Source organism: Maylandia zebra, linkage group LG7 (genome assembly GCF_041146795.1).
Source record: "Maylandia zebra isolate NMK-2024a linkage group LG7, Mzebra_GT3a, whole genome shotgun sequence".
NCBI lineage: Eukaryota > Metazoa > Chordata > Actinopteri > Cichliformes > Cichlidae > Maylandia > Maylandia zebra.
The window spans coordinates 48,053,046-48,078,052 of NC_135173.1; the positions used below are offsets into that span (position 1 = coordinate 48,053,046).

General features: G+C 39.3%; 1 protein-coding gene across 1 annotated transcript in view; it reads left to right on the top strand.

Moving 5' to 3' along the window:
• The window catches only part of pappaa (pregnancy-associated plasma protein A, pappalysin 1a), a 105,183-nt gene that overhangs the window by 37,829 nt on the left and 42,347 nt on the right, over window positions 1-25,007 (top strand). Inside the window, exons 8-10 of the mRNA XM_014409760.4 lie at window positions 917-1,045; window positions 4,931-5,022; window positions 7,077-7,273. Of these exons, the coding sequence (XP_014265246.2) occupies window positions 917-1,045; window positions 4,931-5,022; window positions 7,077-7,273 (418 nt within the window). The remainder of the gene's footprint in view (window positions 1-916; window positions 1,046-4,930; window positions 5,023-7,076; window positions 7,274-25,007) is intronic.

Sequence of the window (25,007 nt, forward strand, 5' to 3'; positions counted from 1 at the left end):
AAAACTAGAAATGAGAAACCAAAATAATACCAAAAAAAGTATCAAAACAGGAAAAAAAAACCCTTAAACAATACAGATGTAAATGAAGGTGCTTTTGTGATTCAATTATTTTGTTTTTATTGCATGTTTCCAGAACTTTCTTTCGTTGCCTTTACTTATTTTTACTCTTGTTCTTTGTTAAATTGTAATGAGTCATAAAATAACACAGTTGCCTCAGTTTTTAAAGAAAGTAATTCCACTGATTACAGGGACCTGTAGTTAGAAGACGCAATCTGATTATGATAGAGGTACAACGTAAAGGCAAACAAACCAGAGAGAATAAATAAACATTTTGCAATACTGACTTCCAAAAAGCACCCTCACTTACATATATTATTATTTACTTGTTTTCTTTCCCTGGGATTAATTGCTTGTCTAGTGGTTTTGGTTTCTCATTCATAGCTTTGATTATTTTTTTGTTTATGGCTTTGATTTTCTTATTTATATATTTTCCTTTCAGACTTTTTTGTTTCAGAAATCCTTATCATGGTGCCTCAAAAAACCATTATGGTGACTTAGACAATCAAAGTGAGTAAGCCTCCATTATTTCTCCCGTATTTCGTCACAATGGTTCCTTGAATCGCTGTGATAAGGAAACACAACAAAGCTGGACATGCAGTGGGTAAAAGCAGACGTATCAGTCGATCGGAAAGACAGATATGTGAAAGTACAAACTTAGAAGTTTACTAGTTGAATAAAGAGACACACAAACTCACCAGTTGACTTAGCAACAATTCTAACAACTTGATCTCCACCGACCTGGTCTTATGAAGGTTTCTCGTATGCAGTCTTTTACTTTTACTTTCTTTGCATGTGGTATTTCTTTGTATTGTCCAGACATATGAACTTACTGTGTTTTTTCTCACTCTTTGTGCAGGGATGTGATACCACATGCTACGTATACTTACCAGGTCCAAACAATCTCCAGGCAAAGTGAGAGTGAGCCATCTCCACCTTTGGTGCATCAACTTGGGGCACCCTATTGTGGTGATGGTCGCATCCAAAGGTAACAGGCACCACGTGTGTATATGTGTATATATATATATATATATATATATATCTATATATATATCTATATATATATCTATATATATATATATCTATATATATATATGTATATGTATATATAAAAACACCCAGCACGCCCCTGCGGGCGGTTTATCCTTCAAGCTCGGGTCCTCTACCAGAGGCCTGGGAGCTTGAGGGTCCTGCGCAGTATCTTAGCTGTTCCCAGGACTGCGCTCTTCTGGACAGAGATCTCCGATGTTGTTCCCGGGATCTGCTGAAGCCACTCGCCTAGCTTGGGAGTCACCGCACCTAGTGCTCCGATTACCACGGGGACCACCGTTACCTTCACCCTCCACATCCTCTCGAGCTCTTCTCTGAGCCCTTGGTATTTCTCCAGCTTCTCGTGTTCCTTCTTCCTGATATTGCTGTCATTCGGAACCGCTACATCGATCACTACGGCCGTCTTCTTCTGTTTGTCTACCACCACTATGTCCGGTTGGTTAGCCACCACCATTTTGTCCGTCTGTATCTGGAAGTCCCACAGGATCTTAGCTCGGTCATTCTCCACCACCCTTGGGGGCATCTCCCATTTTGACCTCGGGACTTCCAGGTTATACTCGGCACAGATGTTCCTGTACACTATGCCGGCCACTTGGTTATGGCGTTCCATGTATGCCTTGCCTGCTAGCATCTTGCACCCTGCTGTTATGTGCTGGATTGTCTCTGGGGCATCTTTACACAGCCTGCACCTGGGGTCTTGCCTGGTGTGATAGACCCCAGCCTCTATGGATCTTGTGCTCAGAGCTTGTTCTTGTGCTGCCATGATTAGTGCCTCTGTGCTGTCTTTCAGTCCAGCTTTGTCCAGCCACTGGTAGGATTTCTGGATATCAGCCACCTCCTCTATCTGCCGGTGGTACATACCGTGCAGGGGCCTGTCCTTCCATGATGGTTCCTCGTCTCCCTCCTCTTTCTTGGGTTTCTGCTGCCTGAGGTATTCACTGAGCACTCGGTCAGTTGGGGCCATCTTCCCAATGTATTCTGAGATGTTCGTTGTCTCATCCTGGACTGTGGTGCTGACACTCACCAGTCCCCGGCCCCCTTCCTTCCGCTTAGCGTACAGCCTCAGGGTGCTGGACTTGGGGTGAAACCCTCCATGCATGGTAAGGAGCTTTCTTGTCTTTATGTCAGTGGCTTCTATCTCCTCCTTTGGCCAGCCTATTACCCCAGCAGGGTACCTGATCACGGGTAGGGCGTACGTGTTGATGGCCCGGGTCTTGTTCTTACCATTCAGCTGACTCCTCAGGACTTGCCTGACCCTCTGCAGGTACTTGGTGGTTGCAGCTTTTCTAGCGGCCTCTTCATGGTTCCCATTCGCCTGCGGGATCCCCAAGTACTTGTAACTGTCCTCTATGTCTGCCATGTTGCCTTCTGGTAGTTCAATCCCCTCAGTTCTGACTACCTTCCCTCTCTTTGATACCATCCGACTACACTTCTCCAGTCCGAACGACATTCCAATGTCATTGCTGTATAGCCTGGTAGTGTGGATCAGTGAATCGATGTCTCGTTCACTCTTGGCATACAGCTTGATGTCATCCATGTACAGGAGGTGGCTGACAACTGCTCCGTTCCGTAGTCGGTATCCGTAGCCAGTCTTGTTAATGATCTCACTGAGGGGGTTCAGGCCTATGCAGAACAGCAGTGGGGACAAAGCATCTCCTTGGTAGATCCCGCACTTGATGGTGACTTGTGCTATGGGCTTGGAGTTGGCCTCTAGTGTTGTACGCCACATCCCCATTGAGTTCCTGATGAAGGCTCTTAGGGTCCCATTGATCTTGTACAATTCTAGGCATTCCAGTATCCAGCTGTGGGGCATTGAGTCATAGGCCTTCTTGTAATCAATCCAAGCAGTGCACAGGTTGGTCAGTCTGGTCTTGCAGTCTCGGCTGATTGTTCTGTCTACCAGTAGCTGGTGTTTTGCGCCTCTGGTATTCTTGCCAATTCCTTTCTGTGTCCCGCTCATGTATTGACCCATGTGCCTGTTCATCTTAGCCGATATGATGCCTGACAGGAGCTTCCATGTAGTACTGAGGCAGGTTATTGGTCGGTAGTTGGAGGGGACCGGTCCCTTCTTGGGGTCCTTGGGGATCAGGACCGTCCGGCCTTCAGTTAGCCATTCCGGGTGTCTCTCGTTAACTAGCAGCTGGTTCATTTGTGCTGCCAGACGCTCGTGGAGTGCAGTCAGCTTCTTCAGCCAGTAGGCGTGAACCATGTCGGGCCCTGGTGCTGTCCAACTCTTCATACTGGAGACCCTTTCTTGGATATCTGCCACTGTGATGGTTACTGGACCCTGTTCAGGGAGGTCGCTGTGGTCTGCCCTTAGATCCTCTAGCCACTGAGCATTGCCGTTATGGGTTGCATCCTTCTCCCATATGCTCTTCCAGTATTGCTCCGTCTCCAGCCTTGGTGGTGCTGTTCTCTTATTGTTCCCTTGCCACTGAGAGTACACCGTTGCTGGTTCTGTGGAGAACAGCTGGTTTATTCTCCTGCCTTCTATCTCTCTGGTGTACCTCCTCAAGCGGCTGGCCAAGGCTGTGAGTCTTTGCTTGGCAGTTTCCAAGGCCTCAGGTATGGACAGCTTGCTGTATTTCTTAGGCACCTTATTTGTCGCACCTTTCTGCAACTCCGTTAGTTGGCTAACCTCCCTCCGTGCTACTTTGATCTTGCCCTCTAGCCTCCTTCTCCATGGAGGGTACTGCCCCTTGTCGCTGTTCAACTTGTAGCCAAGCATCTCACTGATCACTGCTGCCGTATTGTAGATCAGCTTGTTAGTGTCGGTAATCGTGGTTGTAGGTATTGCCCGTAGTGCTGCATTAACATCATCTAGCAGACCTTCTGAGGGTACTTCACGTAATCTTGGTAACCGGCTACGGGGGATCCAGGTTTCAAGCTTGGCCATGATCCTATTTTTCAGGTCAGTTCCTCTCGCACTCAACGATCCTTCTCCTATCGCACTTGGGGCTATGTACCCAATCTCGGGTGGGGGTGATGATATCGCCCCCCCTGACCTGGCGTCCTGACTCCTCCTTGCCGTAGCATTTGTGTTGTACCTCGTCAATCTCTAGCTGTGAGAGCAGTCCCTTCTTTCGAATGTTGAAACACTGAGCTACTAGTTGTTTCGCCGTCATTGTGGATGTTGGGTATCGAAGAATCCATAGGTCCCTCATCCTATTCATGTAGCCCCTTCCGCCGGGGTTACTTGCGTAGTAGCATTCCAACAACGCCCTGTTTTCGTCTCTTGCCCACCGATGCCTTCTTGTTCCAGTAGCCCACTTTTCGTCAGGGTGCCCTGGTTCCTCAACACCTGACGCGGACCTTGTTGATCCGGGCGACGTCCGAGCCAGCATGCCTTCATATTTATCTGTCTCGCTCATGTATGTATGTATGTATGTATGTATATATACATATATATATATATATATATATATATATATATATATATATATATATATATATATATATATATACATACACAGGGCTGCATATAAGTGGTCCACCAGTGATGTTCTGGAGGAGGACAGACATTTGTTCAGTACTTCTCAGAATTTCTCGGAATTTCTGGGAATACGACCTTCTTTTAAAGTGGAGGAACACCAAAGTAATTGCTTATGGAGCTTGCTTCTTCGACATCTTCTGAACAAATGTCTGTCCTCCTCCAGAACATCTTATGTACTCAAACGCGCCTTCCAACTTCTTATCTGGTGTGCGTCTTTTATTTTGACAGCAAATGCGCACTGGTGAACCACTTACGTGCAGCCCTGTATATGTATGTATATATATATATATATCTGTGTGTATTCTAAGCACTTGTCTCCTGCTCTTTTAGTTCCAAAGGAGAGGAATGTGACGATATGAACTTTATGAATGGGGATGGCTGTTCTAGTCAGTGCAAGAAAGAGCCATTCTTCAATTGTGTTGGTAAGTCTTGAAAATGCTCTGCTGCTATCTGATGCTCTGTCCATAGCTCTGATTTCAGTATGATAGGATGATATAGCAGCGTATGCATAACCATTTAATAGTCTTGAAATAATTCCTTGTGCAAGAAAAGTTAAAAAAAACAAAAAAAACAAAAAAAAAACAATAAACTGTTTCATTAGTGATCACAAATAAACTTGTTTTAATTGGCAAACGGGACATAAACACACACAATTTTATAAAGGTAGGATTTCTAGTAAAGTATTAACGCTTTAAAAAAAAATTCACATTATTATTATCTGTTTGGATTCCCATGCCTCATTATTTCACAATAAAAAGAGACTGCAGACATTTAAACAAGACTCACTTTGTGAATGAAAGGATTTGACACATCGTCTGGGTGTACTTCAAGTACTCAATGCCTATTCCAAACAAATAAAACACCAGGAGATATCATAATCACTCCAACCTCTTGTATAAAGAAAAAAAAACTAGAAATCATAACTTTTAAATAGAGAAATGTTGGGTCTTTTTTTTAACATAGTTGAAAGAGAGACATCTCCTTTTATAATTTGTTTTTTTTAAATTTTATAAATAGATGAATGACTTTTTGTTCTGGGTCCCAGTAGCTGATAATCATATTTCTTCCACTCTTGTGATTCTGTGTATGTACAGTACATGGATACACATGTGTAACCCTCTGTGACGTGGCCACTTAATCCCTGTCAGATTGCTGGATGACTGAACTGGCTGTGCTGTTTTTCCACCAACTGCAGTGCTCTGGGATGCTTGCAAGTGTGTGTATGTTTGTGTGTGTTCAACACTGCTGAGGTTTTACACAGAAATCTGAGACTATAATGAAGGGACCTTCTGTCCATCTGTCTGTATGTGCAAGCAAGTGCCTGCTTGTCAACGAGTTGGATGGACAATTAACAGTAAGTATACAACAGGTCTAGGATGTTACAATCTGGAGGAGCTTTAATAGGCTATCATGATTCAGCTGGTTTAAATCTGGAACTGATGATAATCACAAGTTCTTTGCATACAAACCCACCTGCTGTTACAATCCAGTTGGATTTTAAGTCAGATTTCACTCTTTTCTTTGTCTGTTTGTGCCCACAATCAGAATAATAATTTAAAAAAAATCTCAAAGGCACCCAGTCACAATCTTTTTTTTAATTTAATCTAACTAAGTTTAATTTCTATCAAACTCTAATACTAAAGCACACCCCTTCTGACCTTTTTTTCATTCTATTCCTTGTCTCTTTAGCTCACATTCTACCTATTATTCCTCTACCATTCACAATCACTGTTTGAACTTCCTCTTGTCTCAGTCTTACTGCTCCCCTTCTTCCTCGCCTCTGTTGCTGCTGAGTGAGTGGCAGGAGACTTATTCTATATGCCCCCTCAGTAGCCCCTCGTTTTACCATTGCCAGAGCACAGAACTGACTTGAGCTTTTGGCTGTGCTGTAGATGGGTGGAATTTCGAGGAGAAGGCCCTGGCCAACTTGGCACAGAGTGCCGCCTTTCCCCCCAACTGGAACCCCACCGGCTGATGCTGCTTTAGCTGAGACTTGAGACCAGTGAGGCCCAGGCAAACCTCCCTGCTCAGTTCCCCTCTCCTCCACTCCATAAGCTTTCAGTTCCAGCCCCAAACTCCGGGTGGGATGTCTGGAAAAAATACTGCTGTATCTTACTCTACCCATTGACCTTACCCCACTCCACCCCCTCCGCTTTCTGTGCTTGTCTGTTTTGCTCTCTTTCTCTTTTATTCTTTCTTAATATTTTTTGCCCCTTCTGCCCTTATACATCTATATACGCCTTATAATTTGATTCTTACTCCTTTTATCCCTTACATTCATCTCTTGCCTTTATCTGATCTCCTTTCTCTACTCATTCCAAATGAGGACATGCTCAACAAGAGAGATGGGTGGCGGTGAGAGATATGTTTAAGATGAACCACGCTGATATCTTTGATGCACTCAGTCCTTCTGTTTAAGAAGTTATTTTTATCGTACAGATAACTTATTTGAAGTGTGTTGTGTTTTCAAATGCAGAGGAGCCAAGCATGTGCTACTACTATGACGGTGATGGGGTATGCGAGGATTTTGAGCGAGAGACAGGTGTGAGAGACTGTGGCCTCTATACCCCCAGTGGTTTCCTGGACCAGTGGGCTTCCTCTATTGAAGTTTCCCATGAAGAAAAGCCCTATTGTTCTGGTGAAGTTGCTGCTGGATATCCCGCTGTGACTAAGGTAAGGCCAGACCTGTCTTCTCCTACCAATACCAGTTAAAGTTACCATCATTTAACAAAATTGCTTAACTTAATTTGTCACACCAGAGGTTAACATATATTTTAAATATATTAAGATTATAAATATTGTATCATGCAATCAATCATAAAAAAGAGGTCTTTGAATCTATGATTCTTATGACTGTTGCTTCCTTATTCACACTGTTAAATTCACACAGTGCAGAAGACTCTGCAACACTTAAAAAAAAAAAAAAAAAAAAGCGAAATAGCTTTTTTTGGCAGCTAATTGGTAATATCGGGACTTTTAATTAGATGTCTCCCAAATTGCATGTACAGGTTTTCTGCTCTCACTGGAGTAATGCTTATAGAAGAAGCATACAAAGCTTTACTTAAGGCTGCTTGCTGCCTTGATGTGTTTCTTTAGAGGCAGGAAAGGGGCTGACTACCTAAATAGAATGATTTACTTTATGGGGGCTTGTCCCCCCTAAACGGAGGTCGGTCCTTACAGTGTGTGCATACAGACATGTGTCCTCACAACATAAGTGATACAAGCACACACACACAAAGCTTCGGACACACACAAATGCATTAGCCTCAATCCTACTTAATCCCCTTCCCCTAATATGGATGATGAAAGATAAGACATGTTGTTGATGTATGTTCTCTCTTTTTTTAAGCCATATTTTATTTTTTGAGGTAATTATTCTGTCATTTTCTCACAAAAAACATTCAGCTAGTAGGTAAGTTGCATTGGTGACATCACTTTATTGTTAAATGCTATAGTGATAAATATACTTTACACTTTGCTTTGTCCTGAAAGACTTTACACCTCTACACAAACTGTGCTGTCTCTTCTGAGGTGTATAATGCTGGAAGTGTGTGTTGTTGGTAGAGCTTGTTCCTACTGCTGATGATGCATTTTTACAAAGCCAATGAACTAGTTTTTCCTGAACAGCTGTGTTAAGGTGCCTTGCTCAAACAGGGATAGGAGATTAACCATCACTTAACTGACAGTTAATGCATTTGATATTTGTATTGCACAACCTCTGTTTGAGTATTAAAAAACAAAACAAAACAAAAAAAACGAGTTTGTTCCAACCAACAACATTGCAGCTGTTTTACTTTCTGAGGGAAACGAGACACCAGTGGAACATGTCCATATAACCATAGAGGAAGGATTTCTACTGTGAAGGACACATTGTTCATTCAAAAAACACTTCTACTGTGAAGAACAAACTGTTATATGTGATGACATCACCTCATTATAAGGCCACTGAAATGCAAGCGCCTATGCATGTGTGGAAAATATGCAAACACAGGTTAACAAAACACAACGATCTTGTCGCTGTCTGTCTCTGCTCTGTCCATCTCTCCCTCACATAGTCTTATTTATACAATGAGCTGAAAATCATATATATTCAAATCACCAGTGTTTATGTAAATTGATTTATTTTTCAACTTTTCAACACATCAAAATTTTCTCAAATTGTATTTTAACTTTAAATGAAACTGATTATTCTGTGTTCTTCTGGCTTTAAGCATAAGTGCAGTAACAGTTAAAATATATGATTGCAAATAGGGGTTGAACAAAAAAGAAAGATAACATATCTTGGCTTCCAATAACTGAGTTAAAATCCTCTCCAGGCTGTTCTCCTAAACAGCTGTGCAATTGAACGTGTGTGTGGCATTGCTGACTGCACTGGAGGCTCATGCCTCAGATGAAGCATGTAAAGACTGGTTGTGAAGATGAAGACCAGGCAGTAGGTCTGTCTTTGTTCATACAGTTTAAATGTGACCATGTTAGAACAACACGTAATGCAACGCAGTCACCAGTTGCAAAACACTGACTTTGAAGATTTTACCTATTTCGAAGGAACTTTCGCCAGTGTCCAGCCATTTGGTATTTTAATTGCTGTTTTTGCTCGTAATTGTCCTTAATGGCAAACAACAATTTATCATAGAGTGCATTAGTCATTCTTCAGGCATCTGGATCTAATTCCTTATCTTCTAGTTTCGAACTTTCCTGAGTGCCTTGGAAAGCCTTTTTAGTCAAAAAACAGTTGTGGTAGTTCTGCCAAGTTCCAGGTAGCTTTAAGATGATGGTGATCAATGTGAAAAGTTAAACAATTGCAAATCAGTTCTATGAATTCAATTTTACCATTACACTAAAGGTTGACTCCTTCCTGTAGTAGTTCTAGCACTCCCATTACGTTGTAATTATTTCTGAAAGGCAATGAGCCTTCATTTTGTAGAACAGAGTGATGTTACAGGGAGTCAGATCTGCTGAGCAAGGCAAGTGGTGAGCCACAATTGTGTTTGTGTGGTCAAGAAAACTTCTTTTTGCTGTTACATGGTAGACCATAACACGTGCTACAGTGCAGGTTCTTTCAGCCAAAATGTTCAGTTTTGGACATACCAGGATGTTAATGTCTGCAGCCCTGACGGTGTGGACCAATAATAGCATGTTACTGATAGTGTTCCTGGTGTGATATGTCTTGTTTTCATTAAAAGCTTATAGGCTATTCCAGTGAACACTGCTGTTTGATCACTGGGTCACGGAGCCAACTATAGTCACCAGTTGTAATCATCAAGATGAAGGCTGGGTCAGTTTTACTAAAGAATTTCTTTGCTTTAAGCATAAGTTTGCAAATTGCAAATGTGCACATAACAATTTTCAAATCTGAACTTTAAGGGCATGATCAAAAAGGTTTTCGAAGTGCTGGAAACTGTGTCAATTTGTTTTCCTTTCTCTTGAGAGACAGAAAAACAAGAGAAGATGTTAGGCCAGTCATTGTTTGCTTTATCTGAATCTACTATTACACTGTAAACTGACACATATGGAGGTGAGTCACAGTGTATCTGGGTTCAATACTGTGCCTGAAAGGAAACTTTAATGCCCTTTAAAAATAAATTCCAGTGAAAGTTAAGAGGATTTAAACTATTCCAACTAGTAGAAATGGCTAAAGTTACCTCGCTTACACAGATGCAAATAAAAACAGTGATTTGCTAATCTCGTAAACCCATATTTTATTCATAATAGGACATATTTAGCATTTAAACAGAGTCATTTTACAATTTCATGAAAAATATTTGCTCAGTTTGAATGTGACATCACCTGGCTCTCTTGTAATGTCTGAAAAACATAAATTGGGACAGGGGAACAAAAACTGAAAAAGTAAGTAGTACTAAAGACGATTTCTGTCTCTGGCTGGAATTGAATCATGGGAGAAGCCCCCACCTCAAAAAATGACCCAAGACTTTTGAGCAACTAGAATCCAATATCAGATAACAACAGGACAACATTCCTCTCTGAGTCCAGCAGCTGGTCTTCTCAGTCCCCAGATGTTTACAGAGTGTTGTTAAAAGGAGCGGGGGTGCTACATAGTGGTAAACAACACCCTGTCTTAAGTTTTTTGAAATGTGTTGCTGCCAACAAATTTAGCTAACATTTTCTAATAAAGTGGTAAAACTTCTCAGTTTAAACATTTACTATGTTTTCTGTCTTCTATTGTAAATAAAATATGGTTTTAAGAGATTTGCAAATCATTGCATTTATATTTCATACAGCGTCCCAACTTTTTTTGGAACTGGGTTTGTAAATGCGCTTGTTGCTACTCATGTCTAGTTGTAAGAGCTTAAAATTGTTTTTTTTCTAATTTATTTTTATTTTTCTTGCTTTTTGAAGTCACTAAAGGATACATGTCTTTTTAAGAAACAAGTACGAAGAGCATTCATTGACCGTGAATAATAATATAAGCTACAGTGGCCACTAAACACTTACTCTCTTTTTCATTCATCCAATCTTTGTACACTTCGTTGTACACCACACTGAAGTTGGGTTTCTCTCAAATAAGTAGAAAGATTCTTATGCACGACCTGATCACAAATAGAGATACAACAGCAGCCTTCCCTTCCTGTTGCGGACCTTCTATTTAGGATAACATTTTGATCTCAGTCAACCACACTCTGGAGACAATGCCATTACCATGACACAAAGCCAAAATAACTTCTCTGCTGGAGTTAGTGTCTGGTTAACCACTAGCATTTATCCCATAATATGTACCATGCCTCTTGGTGTACTGGTCTGTGTGTGTGTGTGTTTATGTGTGAAAGTGAGAAAAGTTGCAAACTGAGGCCCAGAAAGAGGTTAAGTTAAAAAGGAGTATGCAAAGAAAAGCACTACAGAGTCCAGGGACACAACGAGACATCTAAACATCTCAATTCAGTGGAATTCAATTTGATTTATATAGCACCAATTCACAACAACAGTTGCATTACGGCACTTTGTATTGGAAAATTGTAAAGTAAAGACCCTATAATATTAAAGAGAAACCCCAACATTGACCAACAACACAACCCTGTATAAGCAAACACTTGGTGAGAGTGGGAAGGAAAACCTCGCTTTTAACAGGAAGAAACTTTCAGCAGAACCAGGTGCAGGGATGGAGAGCCATCTCCTGTGGACACTTGGCAGTGAGGGGAAAGTAATAAGAACAGAGAGAGACAGGAGAAAAGGCAAATCAAGAGACAGAGTTTAATAATCGCTAATGATTAAATACAGTAGTGGTGTATAAACACACATGGGGTGACTTCACCAGTTGTCTTATGCGTCATCCGTCTCCACTGTTCTTTCCAAAAACACTGTGCAAGTAATCCTGTGCTAGCTGCATTCATTAAGGTTTTGTTGTATAAAGTAATGCAAGGTCATGCCTTTTTAATGGTCAAATAAGTCTTTGAAAATTCATTTCAATTCTTTGTCAATTAATTCAGCATACCGAGGACATAACAAGAGTGGTGAAAGGTGGTCAACTTGAGTGTGTGTTCAAATGAAATGGATGGCACAGGCAATATATAATCAATCAGAAACATGGATATGTCTAAAGTGAGCAGAGTGGCTGGTTTTACAAAGGAGAAAAAAAAGTATCAAGAGATCAAACACATAAAAGCTAAAAGCAAGACAGCTGCTGCGGACAAATTAGCACCGTGAGTGTGCATAATAGGAAAAACGCAATGTTGCAGTTTAACATGAAAAGCATTCAGTTTAAGTGTTTTTGTCAGTAACACCAGAAAAGTGGCAAAATATAAGTATAGCCCAGGCTGTGTGAAGCTAAGAAAGAAAGACAGAAAAAATAACGACAATGCAAGCTGACAGACTTGTCAATATCACAACTGTACTGTAAAGAGATGGGCAAATCACTCAGATTACAGTTGTTATTCAGGTCTTATACCAGTGGTGTAATACCTGAGTAAATAAGAGCAAGTAAATAACTTAAATAAATAAACAGGGTTCAGAAATAGTCTGAGCCTGCAATCAAATTATGTTCACAAGTATAACAGTATAAATATAAAATACACTGTTATACCTGTATTTTTACTAATGAATTCTAGTTATGCTGTATAATAAAATTAATGTTCTAGGATTGTTTATCAAGGCTTTTAGAATCAGTATCCTTAATTAATCTCAAATGGAGAGACTGATTTGTTAAAGTTACTCAAAGTATAAATATGAAAGACAGAAAATTATAAACTCTCTATAAAAAAATAATTATAAATAAGGTGCTCCATTTCAGGTAATTATTTGCTGTCTAAAAACAACATGTCTTACTGATGCTCATCAGGAACGACAAAGAACAACAATTTTCAGACCCTCTTTGTATTCTTGCACTGAGATCTGATGGATCTGGTGACCCTACGCTCCTGAGAATACGTCTCTAAGCTCAAACATAAGCAACTCTGGAGCGGGGTTGGTCTGCATAAATTACCATGGCTATCCAATCTGGTAAGAAGCGAGCCGCCTCTGTAATACAGAAAACCCAGGGTTAAATCTTAAGTTGTTTTTTTTAGTTAAGTTAACTTGATAAACCCAAATCCCAAACTGTAGTGCATGCCTCTTATTCAGGACAATCCTAAAGTGTAATGAACTCTGTGTGTTTATGGGTATTTGTTGCTGTTGGGGGTAGGGGAAGTAGATAGCACATCATTTCCTTCAGATCTAGTAAACAACTGCTGTATTGGCTTTGTGTATCAGGTCTGTTTGATGTCTAAAGACTGTGTTGATTCTGTGGGAGAGAGAGCAAGGCGGGCAACAGTGATTGGTATCTTTATGGATGCAAGGAAGCAGCAACAGCACAAGACGGCACTTGAGCAGAAAGAGAAAGATATCGCATATCTGCACGATTCTCAAATGCTGTGCACTGGTCTAAGAGAGAGACGGTGTGTGTGTGTGTGTGTGTTTTTGTGTTTAGGAGGTGTATACAGATATATTGTATACTTTTGCTGTATCATAATCATCTTCATACACCAGTGCAAAACCAAAGAGAAAGATGAATGACGCTCCAACATGGAACCACTAGGAGTAATTCTTCAACACGAAAATGAATGGTGCAAAGAGTCATTAACACAATCTACCAGTTTGAATAAAATACAGCAGTTTAGTGGCCTGTGCTCCTCCTTATACAATGCAAATGTGATATTTATCTGACTGATACACGTTTTGTTTTCGGTGATAAAGTCTTTGAATTCTTGCACTACCCTGTTTAGTTATGTACTATTGTAGAGGCTTTTTGGATTTGAATGAAAGAGTGGTTACATTAAAAATGAAGGAAATGATATATGAAGATAATTGCCTAAATTACAGATGAAATAATGTAAGGTGGCAGAAACTCAAATGACAAATGACAGATGGGGTTTAAGGTTATAAATGGGGGTAAAATAATCTGGAAATTAACTCAGCCAAAAGTCATACTGCATTCAAAAGAAAATACATAAACGAATAAAAACAATTCTTTTGAAAGCTGAAAATGGTCCAACACCACTCTTACTGGCCATTCCCACATTAAAATGTCCTCAAAAGAATAGTTCAATCCAATCAAAATACCACTAGAAAGTGCATGAAGTTAACACTAATGGCAAAATAAAACATAAAAATGTCATTATTATCATTATTGTTGCTATTAACTTTTTAGCCAGGTTGAATAGTTGTGTGTGTGTGTGTGTGTGTGTTGTCATATTGTGAACCTAATGCAACATTTGTAGACATCAAATATAGTATACCTGTACAATGACATAACTTCAAGCTTATGTAAATGATTCAGAGACAAGACAGAAACACCTCGGCAAACACACACACACACCACATACACACGCACACATAGTGCCGACTCCATATCAGAATTATAGGGCAGGTCCATAGGGGCCTTAAATGTACTACTGCTCTCTTTGTGGAACAGAACATAATGTTCCCCCGCTACCACACTGTGGAATATGGTGAGCCAGCTCTACTTGCTCTAGGGGAAATGGAGCTGAGAATTGGCCCTAGCAACTGACCTTTGTCTGTGCGTGTGTGTGTGTGTGTGTGTGTGTGTGTGTGTGTGTGTGTGTGTGTGTACCCAAGTGTGCCTCCATTCATGTGTACAGCTTCCCTGTCTTCGTGTACATGTGTGCAAATAACTTTGTGTTTGTGTAGGTGCATTTCGACTTTCAGCTTAAAAAAAGGCAAACCAGGTGATTTCTTCAGAGAGTGCTGCTGCCCAGGTAATCTCTGATGCAACTCCCAGGAACCTCTTGAGAACACTAATCTTAATTATACATAAGCACCAGAAGGGATAACATTTTACATCTCATGTTGCAAGAAGCTGCTTATATACAAAGTTCGCCCATCTTGAGAAAGATGTAAAACAAACATATGTGGACGAGGTTTGGATTAAATAACCCCTACCACATTCATCTTTGCGTAAATGCTTTAGAGGGAAGCAAGAGGGAGAAGGAGGCACTGTAAAAGAACTTAATTCTGTCTAGTAAAACCAGGAAACAATAACTGGCCCCGTTCTGTCCTCCCAAAAAAAGCATGCAGCATGTGTTTGTGCACTTAAGTGGAGGATACATGCATACTGTATACAGGCTACTGCAGCGCATACATACATGTTTACATATTCCTTCCTCTTCATATACATGCAAACAAATACACTGGCAAACTTACACCTACTGCTACTAGAGATGGCACGATACCACTTTTTTATGTCCGATACCGATACCATAAATTTGGATATCTGCCGATACCGATATGAATCCGATATAGTGTTTTTTAATCAACAAAACTGTTTTTTAAAATATCTTGCTGCATTTTGTACAAGTTCACACTCAAGTTTAAAACAACAACTACACTAAAGCTATTCTGTTATACCTGTATGCAAAAAAAAAATTTCATAGTTCAGCAATACTGATCAATCTAATAAACTTAAACCTACACCATCCTCCCTATTCTGGTATTTTAAAGAGTACTTAGCGTAAATATTAAGCAACCTAACTAATAGGGTTCCAACTCCCAGCAACAACAAAAATAAATAAATAAAAAATAGGGAACCACCCCTCACGCTCCACCTCATGATGCTTAACCCTTTAAGACCTACCATAGAAGTCCGCCAGAGCTTATATTATATTTTTACATGCTGTGGAGCCATTTTTGGGAGCATTTCAAGTTGCTCTACATCAATACAACCATTATAGCCCAGATTTTAATAATATGTATTCATTAAGTGCATAGTAATTACATAAATTGCAAAAAAGTGCAATAAACTACAAAAAAAATTGAAAATCGTTTTTGATTTTTTAACATATATTTGTAGTTAGAGAAATTTAAGAGTCTTATCCCTCAAAACTGTAAATACAAAAAAGTTGCACAAAATAGTTTCCCACCACAGGAAATTTATTTTGAGTGTCTTCATAGTTTTATTTTTGAAATACACCAATTTTTATACACTGCAGGAAAAACGAAAATAAATATTATACTGCAAATTTGCAAAAAAGCAGCATATGCATCAAAATAAACTATTTCCAGCAGTGCAATATGTGTCCTAAGCATCCCAGAAACGACACAGAAAGTCATAAAGTCAAAGATAACTTTTAAAAAGAGCAGTATAGGCCCTGAGGCCCTGATCGCAAAAAAGACTACATTTCCGCGAAAATGACGTCACTTCCGGTTTCGGGCAGGTAATGGCGGAAATGCAAAAGTTCGCGCTGACGTCTATTCCAACGTAGGAAGTGTTTTGAACAGCTGATCAGATCGGTAAAGCGTGTTTCTGGAATATTATGTTTTTGTTCCTGCAAGCGCTTTTTATGCAGTTTTTGCAAAGCTTTATGTGGAAGGAAACCGTGACCTAGGACAAGCTGATGGCATCAGATGTAAGTACAACTCCTCCGGTTTCATATGCAAAAAAAATTTTTGCGCTAGCTTACGTGGTTGCAGTGCTACTGGGATTTAAAAATAGTTACGCATAACAGAGCGTTCCCGCTCCGATCGGCTCTAAAGGGTTAATCAACGTAATCAACCTTAATTTGATGCAGTGTGAAAAAAAATGCACAGAAATCAATTATTTTTCAAGAAATATTAAATAGATTCAACATCTTTCTTCAACAAAATTGCAGACTGCACAGATGGTACCTTCCTAAAGGAAAAAGTACTATAGCTTACTAGGGTATATTAGACTTAATAGTTACTATATACAGTAATTGACTTCTATTCCTTTTACATCAAATTAAAACTTTGGGTGTCAGATAATTATTTATTAAAAGCTAGACATTTTAAATGAGAATAAGAAAGAAAAGTATTTCTTTGTGCCCCCTTTTCCCTGTTAATGCCCTATCGGCCCCCCTGGCTAAACTTTGCTAGATCCGCCCCTGCACAGTTACCAGCGTCAGCTAGGTAGAAAAAGATCCTGGAGTAGAAAGTAATATTAAATAAATTCTAACAACAGCTGATCAAGCTTAAAGGTGCTGCTGTTGTTCAGCCGCTGGTTTCCTCTTTCTGGTGCAAAGTGGGCCAAAAACAAAGAAGCCGATCAGCTGATCATTAAGCAGTTTCATGATTGAAGTAGCAGCAAGAAGAGGCAGTCGTTTGTTAAGCTTAACGCAGGAATGCTTTACAAACATTCAGAGATGGACTTACACACTTGCTTTACTTCTCTCGGGGATAACTTTGTCGGAGATGAAATGCCGGGTTGCTAGCGAAGCTCCAAATGCTATCCAGACCACTGACAGGTCCCGCATGCCACAGCCGCTCTATCACGTGATGCATACTGCTCCGAGTGCTAACGTTCTGAGGTGAGTTACGGCGTGTTGCAAGTTTTGTGAGGTGCTTTCGTGATATTTAATCGGATCGGATTACATTTTTTATTTTTCTCCGATATCCGATCCAGTAATTTAGGTCAGTATCGGACCGATACCGATACGTAATATCGGATCGGTCCATCTCTAACTGCTACACTAGCTAAAACACACACATGCACACACACACACACACACACACACACACACATAGAGTACCCACAAAAACAGAAGTTCATACAGTAGCTGAGCTGTTGCTTTCACCAGTTCAGGAAGGCCAATCTGGCACGGTGTCTTTCACCAACATGCCCCACAAACCACACAGTCCTCATCAGGCAGGGTGCCAGTGACATAAGCGTGCGGTATCATTAAAAAGAAACCTCTGGGGTGGCATTTTTTCCCTCCCTTTTACTTTTCCAGCTTCAGTTATTATTGTGGTTCCAGCATGTGGAAACCTCATTGAAGATGGTGATTTTTTTTATGGCACTGATGACCCCCGCATAACATTTTCAAGCTGTTAATATGCAGGGTTTTAGCACAGTTTTATTATACAGAGGGGTCTATAACTGAGGGACATTCTCCTCAGGCCCATCTGTTTTCAACTTGCTGGCATTGTATGCTCAACAATCCATATACATTAGTTTGTGGTCTATGCTCCCTACCACCCAATCACTGCATCATTGCACCACTTACTAACTTTTACAGCCCCACTCTCAGTAGGCTATGGAAGTTACATATTATTAGCCTTGGACCAATGGGACGGTGAGCTTCAGTAGGTATGGGTGACAGGACATTACCTCACACACCAGGCTCTCACCAGCATTCCAGTAAACCCTGGGATGGTGCTTGGAAAGGCATACTAGTTTCTCTCTGTTTCTCTTTCTCTCTGTTGTCACAAATGCCTCACAGATGCTGACTTCTGCTTCCAATGTGCAGACTTAAAATAAAATAAAAAAAACAATGATATGATGGTGCAGTAGCTGCAGGGGTTAGCATCAGGAAACGGATCCTGGGTTTGAATCCGCTGACCAGCTGGGGTCTTCTTTGTGGAGTCTTCATAATGTTGTGTCTGCCTGTATTTCTGTATGTCTTTGGGTACTCTAGTTTATACTCATAGTACAATAACATGCATTTTAGGTTAACTGGTGATTCTGAAATGGTCGTAGGTATGGATGTGAGTGTGAATGGTAGTCTGTTTGTGTTGGCCCTGTGACAGAATGGCAATCAGGCCACTGTGTACCACATCTTTTGCCTCATGACAGATGGAAGAAGCTCCAGTAACCTAGTAACTCTAAACCGGATAACTGGTGAAGAAATTGGATATACACATGGATGGATGGGCTTTTTGGAAGGAAGCTAAGACAAACTAGTGTAGAACAAGGCGGTGTGAGTAATTAAATATATTTTTTCAAAAGTTCTCTTGGTGAGGCTGTGGCTGCAGTGGCTCATCTACCAATTTGGAGGGTCAATACACCCCTGACTCCTCCACTCCACATGCTGAAGTATTCTTGGGTAAGATACCGAACCCCAACTTAACCCGGATCCATCCACTGAAGTGTGAGTGACTCTGTGAATCTTAGACAGCACTTATACATAGATAAAAGCACTATATGAATATATGTGATTGCATGGGTGAGGAAGTAGAAAATGCTTTAAGTGCTGAATTGAGTAAAATGGTGCTATATAAGTACCAGTCCTTTTACCAAAAATGTCATCCGAGTCCGAAATTTTTCCAAATATAGAAAAATGCAAAACAATTTGAAGCCTTGTCCACATCAATATGAATATTCTGATAAAAGTAGCTTTTTGTATACATCCACATGTAAACCCCTTCCAGGGGGAAGATTTGCCGAAAGTCCATTTCTGAGTTTACATGTGGAAAACAAAGATGCTGTCTAGCAATGTTAATGTGTTAAAGTTTTTTTGTTTTTTTTTTTACATCAGTCTCCCACATAGCAAAACTGGTATGGCCCAGATCTGGCCCACACAATGTGGGCTGTGTGTCTTCATTGTAGGCTTCTGACTGACCAATATTTCCATATGGTTAGGGTTATATTCTTTGCCATAGTCATGGCATCGTGTTTATTGTGGTCCCATGCAGATAATTTTCAAAATGAAAGCAGAAACCCATTAAAAAAAAACAAAAAACTTTTACTTGTGGACATAGCCTAAGACACTACCTTGTTTTATAGAGTTTTAAAGTCAGGTGCTGGCCTGCAAGCCACTTTACAAGCCACTTCCACGTGCTGTTATGCTGTGTCTGACTTCAGTATCAGACATAGCATCACACTGTCAAATCTGTTGATGCTGTTCTGTTGTAGGGGTCTTGTCGCTGCTTTCCTTGAATGCATTTTAATGTAAACACTCATAAGTGCTTATATATTCCCCATTTTTTGAGTTGGTGGTCATACCACTCAACTTGTGAATTACTGTACTACAAATGTGAAAAAAGTGTTAAAAGATAGTTTAAGATGTATGTACTAATATCAATAACTAAACCTTTAATACCTATATATGAAAGGTTTAGTTCACTTCGACCACAAATGATCTGTCCAAGATATTAATTAGAAATGTTAGCTAATACAGTAATTTAACATCTGACAACTGGATTTAGCACTTATAGCATTTATAATAAGATAGCATATACATTTGAAAACTGGCAGTCACTGATCATTAAACATTTCAATGTGAAGGTCCTTGAGCTGACTATTGTTACAGTGTTGAGCTATGTAAATAAAACTGAACTAAATTGGATTGCATTTGAACCCCCTGTAGATTCACTGTTATGCTTTGTTTAATGCAGAATGGAAAGAAAGGAGACTAGAGTTTCAGGAAAGTCCTGAACGCTCTTGGGACATTCTCCAATTTTTGAAAGATATGGAAAAGAGCTTTGCAGGGCCTTCTAAAAATGTGATATAAATCTTGCAAGAACATATAACTCATAGCTGTAGGATTTTCTATGAGATTTATTGAACTGCATTCAAGGCATTTTTAATAGTTTTTTATTATTTATATATTTTTAAAAATCTGTAGGTTTCAACATCTTTAGACTGTATATACCGTGTGATGTGTTTGTTTGCGTATGAGCAGATATATATATTTGTATGTGTATATGGTTAAGTGTTTTGTGCACAGAGGTGATCTAACGTCTCCCTGGCACCAGCGGAAAGGCTTGTTGTTGTTATATTATGCTATTAGAGCCGTTATTGTTATCATCATTACTGTACCTTTGCTAAGAGACCCTCTCTCCATTTCCTACTGTTTATAGAGCGCTTTATGACTTTAGTCGATTTTGTTTTCATTGCACACAGTATTTTTAGAGTAATGAGTCTGATAGTTGAACTCTCTCATTCTCATCACATTTATCTGCTTTGGTTTCCCCTTGGCTTAAGTCACTTAGCTCTCCTTTTATCCAAAGTGGTGATTTACAAACACCAGTTTGTGTCTGCAGTTCTGTTGTCTGCCAGTCTGACTAGCCAGCTGGTAAATATTAAGACATGTGTGTAACCATGTGTATGTGTGCGTTTGTATTTTGATGTTAAGGACTTGAACTCATCTCCAGTGTTGCTATTTATTCAAGAAAAGCAACAGTTTGTATAGTTTCAGAATGACATTTAAGCATGTGACTTTCTCAAATAACAATCTCCATTTACATGCATTAAATTTGAAATTGATGATTGAGGTTTTGAAGGAAAATAATGTCAACTAGATCTTTGTGTTTAAGGATCCAGAGGACTGCATCTTATAAACAGCTAGTAAATTATGTATGTGACACTAATACCATTTGCATTTCCACACTCAAATCCTATCCTGATTTACTACATACAATATTAGGAGCAGACTGATTAAGCAGTATCCCTTTTAATTTGGTCTTATTGTACTCAGCTGATGGATTAAAACTAAAGGTTTTCTTTTAATATCTTTCTTCTTTGGCAGACAGAATATTAAGAATTTTTTTTAAAAGGGAATGACAAGAGAAGCTAACTTTAATTTGTCAATAACATTTTCAATACTAGAGTAAGTCATGCAGAGGTGTATTGCAGATGTTAGTGAAGCAGCACCTTGCTTAGTTGGTGGAAGTTGGCTTCATGTATAAATAACTATATATTCTGAATCTGCAGATTCCCATCCCTCTGTCCTACCACCCTTCCTTTTGCCTCCCTTGGGTACTTACTCTTGAGAATACATTTATTCCTGTCCCTGTAAATAATATCAGTTTATTTGTTGGGGATCAGTTGCTGTGGTGTGATTTAGATCATGAGCTGTTTTTCTTTCTCCCCATGCTTTTCACTTCTCATCATTCTGATACAAGTTGATGTAGGTTTAAATTCCCCAGATTTAAAAACTGAGCAGGCTCTTTTTAATATTTTGCAAGATATAGATTATCTGGCAAAGTTGAATCTTCTTCTTGAGGGTAACCAGTGGTTTTAAACCCGCTACATTGACATTCATGAAAGTGAGTCCCTCCTCAATAGTTTTCTTGAGTTTGTTTGAGATTGTGAAGTGGCTTTTCTTTAACAAAGAAAGACTTCTGCAATAGTTCACTTCATTTGTCATCTGTGGTCATCAAGGCTATTTGATGTTCCTAAGCTGACCCGTGCGTTTATTCATTATTTTAAAATATGTACAAGGTTGTAGATTTGGTCAGTCCTAAGAAATTTTATGATCTCTCTCATAGGTTCATTTCGTTTTTTCAGCCTAATGATGGCTGGTTGTAAAATATGTATTTGTCTACAAACCTATGGACCTAATTGTAATTTGAAAAAAATTAAAAAACAATGACAACATAACCTGGTATTTAATATAGCTGACTCACACATGGGGGGTGAATTGCCTTCTGTTGTTGTGATAGGTAGGGTTGTTTTCTTGAGGGTGGGGAAATACAGGAGAATCAGGAGTGTCTAGGGAGTGATATGTGTGTTTACATAAACAAGTACGTGGCTTATACATATAAAAGGTTTTGTCATCCGCTGTCACTGAAGAGTTAGTAATGGAAACAGGCCCGCAGCAAATTAGCAGACCACTGTACAGTGGAAAAAGTAATTATCTGATCCCCTGCTGAATTTGTAAGTTTGCTCAGTTCCAAAGAAATGAAAACTCATATTTTTATGGTAGTTATATTTTAATGAAAACAGGATATCAACCATATATACAGAAAAAAAACACATTACTTAAAAGTTTTATATTGATTTGCATGTCACTGAGTGAAAAAAGTGTTTGATCCTCCACAACCCAGCCAAATTTCTTTCTTCCACTATGTGTCCATGTGGCATATAGATTGCAACTGATCAATCAATCAATCAATCACAGGCACTGTTACAATAAATTACAGATACTACTGATCTCACCTCGTTATATATATATATATATATATATATATATATATATATATATATATATATATAGCACACCCAAATCAATTTCAATGAAGACAGACAACACCAAAGATCTGCCAAAGGATGTCAGGAAGACCATCAGGAAGCTCGGTAATGGCTGTTGGTGCAGCTATTTGGAAATGGAAGAAATACAAAATGACCAGCAACCACCCTTGGTCTGGGGGTCTTGTGTCATGGCGTGAGGATGATAAAGAAAAAGGTGGTGGATCAGCCCAAAACTACACAGGAGCAGCTTGTCAATGATCTGAAGGCAGTTGGAACCACCGTCACCAAGAACACAAAATCCCTACTGACAAACCTGCTGAGCAGCTAGGAACAGGATCTCCAACTGGTACTAAGTCATGTTTTGCTTGGGGATCAAATAATTGTTTCACTCAATGACATGCAAATGAGTTTATAATTTTTATGTTATTAACGGACATATATAATCCTCACAGTGGTGGCAGTTTCATGTAATGTTTATAAGGTTGGGGTGACTTGGAGGAGTGACGAAACGTTTCTCCCATTGAAAACTCTACATATGGATGAACAGAATCAACTTTTTGGGGTTTTATGTCATTTGTTTTTTCTTGATATTCGGTTGCTATTCTTTCTCTTTCCATAAAAATAAAACTACTATAAAAGTTAGGAACTGTTTTCTGTGTGAGCACATTTACAAATTCAGTGGTGAATCAAACAACTATTTCCCTCCATTGTTTGGCGGTATGTGAGGTATAAATTCACACCCTATTTTTTGCATTCAGCAAACTTTCAGCAAACCATTCAGCAAATTTTCTCGTAACTGTTTTCAAAAAACCTGAAGATCATCATGATTGCTTCCAAGTAGTCCCATACCGTCATGGCAACTTATCTTAGGTTTTGTCACCTGCATTTCTCATTTCTGCCGCTTCAGCTCTAATCGGAAAGGTCACGTCAACAGATCCAGGGGACAGATATATGGACAGATAGCTGCTCTGGACAGTTTTCCACAGTGGCAGGATCTTACAGTAGCAAAAGTCTCATGTTACTAGTGTCTTATTTCACTAGCTCAGGGCAGCAAGTGAAACTCACTGCCCTTGGGTATGTGTCCTCTCTTCTCATTATCTGTTTATCTACCACTTAATAGTCTTTTACCGTTTCTCCTATTTATTTTTCTCCATATCACTTAGACATGGCTCGCGATACTGCCAAAGCTAATGAGGTAAATTAATGCACTTTTCTGAACTCCCAGAGGTTAGAGATTTTTTATTATGTTACCAAATGCACAACAGTAATATTATATGATATATTATATGACATATAATATATGTGATTCTGCAGTCATGTAATGTATAACCCCACACAATACTAGCTGTTCATTATTCAGATCTGTTTGCTGACTTTCAGAAATCAAATGTATTTGCAGTCATTGTATACAGCCACACTTCAAAGCAGATAAGGTAAAGAAGAAAAGAAAGAAAAGAAAAGAAACGAGGAATGTTATAGTTTTTCTTTTACCTCTGTGTACCTGGACGATCCTGGCATGATAAATAGTATATATTAAGCTGAGCCTCATTATTGTACAAATCACTTTGGTTAACCAGATACATTTTATTATTATCCATAACATAATGCCATGAAGAAGGCAACTGATTAGTCCCAGATTTATTTTTCAACATGACAACAACCACAAACATACAGCCAGTGTCCAAAAAAACTATGTTCTGCAACAAGAAGAGCAACAAGTACTGCAGCAGATGGTACAGTCCAATGGGCAGAAATCTGTGCCATCAGAAACTGAATTTGAATAAGTTAAATTTGAAATGCTCGGATTGAATTACATGTAATACATTTATTACCAACCTGAGAGTTTATCCGCTGGTCATTCGACATGACGAATGACTTCTGAAGTCTTAATTCAGCTCAAGACGCGTAGATTACTGTCAGTAACACTTTCGGTCCGCTAGTAAAACGTAGTTCTATTAATCTGGGCTCGATTACTCTTGAACCGGAACCGGATGTAAGTCCCAAAATACTGAATTTTGGAACTGAAATTGAATTGTAGAACTGAAACTGAATGGTGAGAAGTGAATCTGAACTTATTCGAGAGCTAAACTTTTAAAGGATAAAATACGGTTTCAAAGCAAATAAATTCATTTTCAAAATATAAAATTCAATTTTAATTTAGTGATGATCATTTTCAAACCAATAAATTGAATTTCAAATTAGGCTAAGTCATATTCAGTTTTTAAAGGCATTTATTCAAGTTCCAATTCAGAT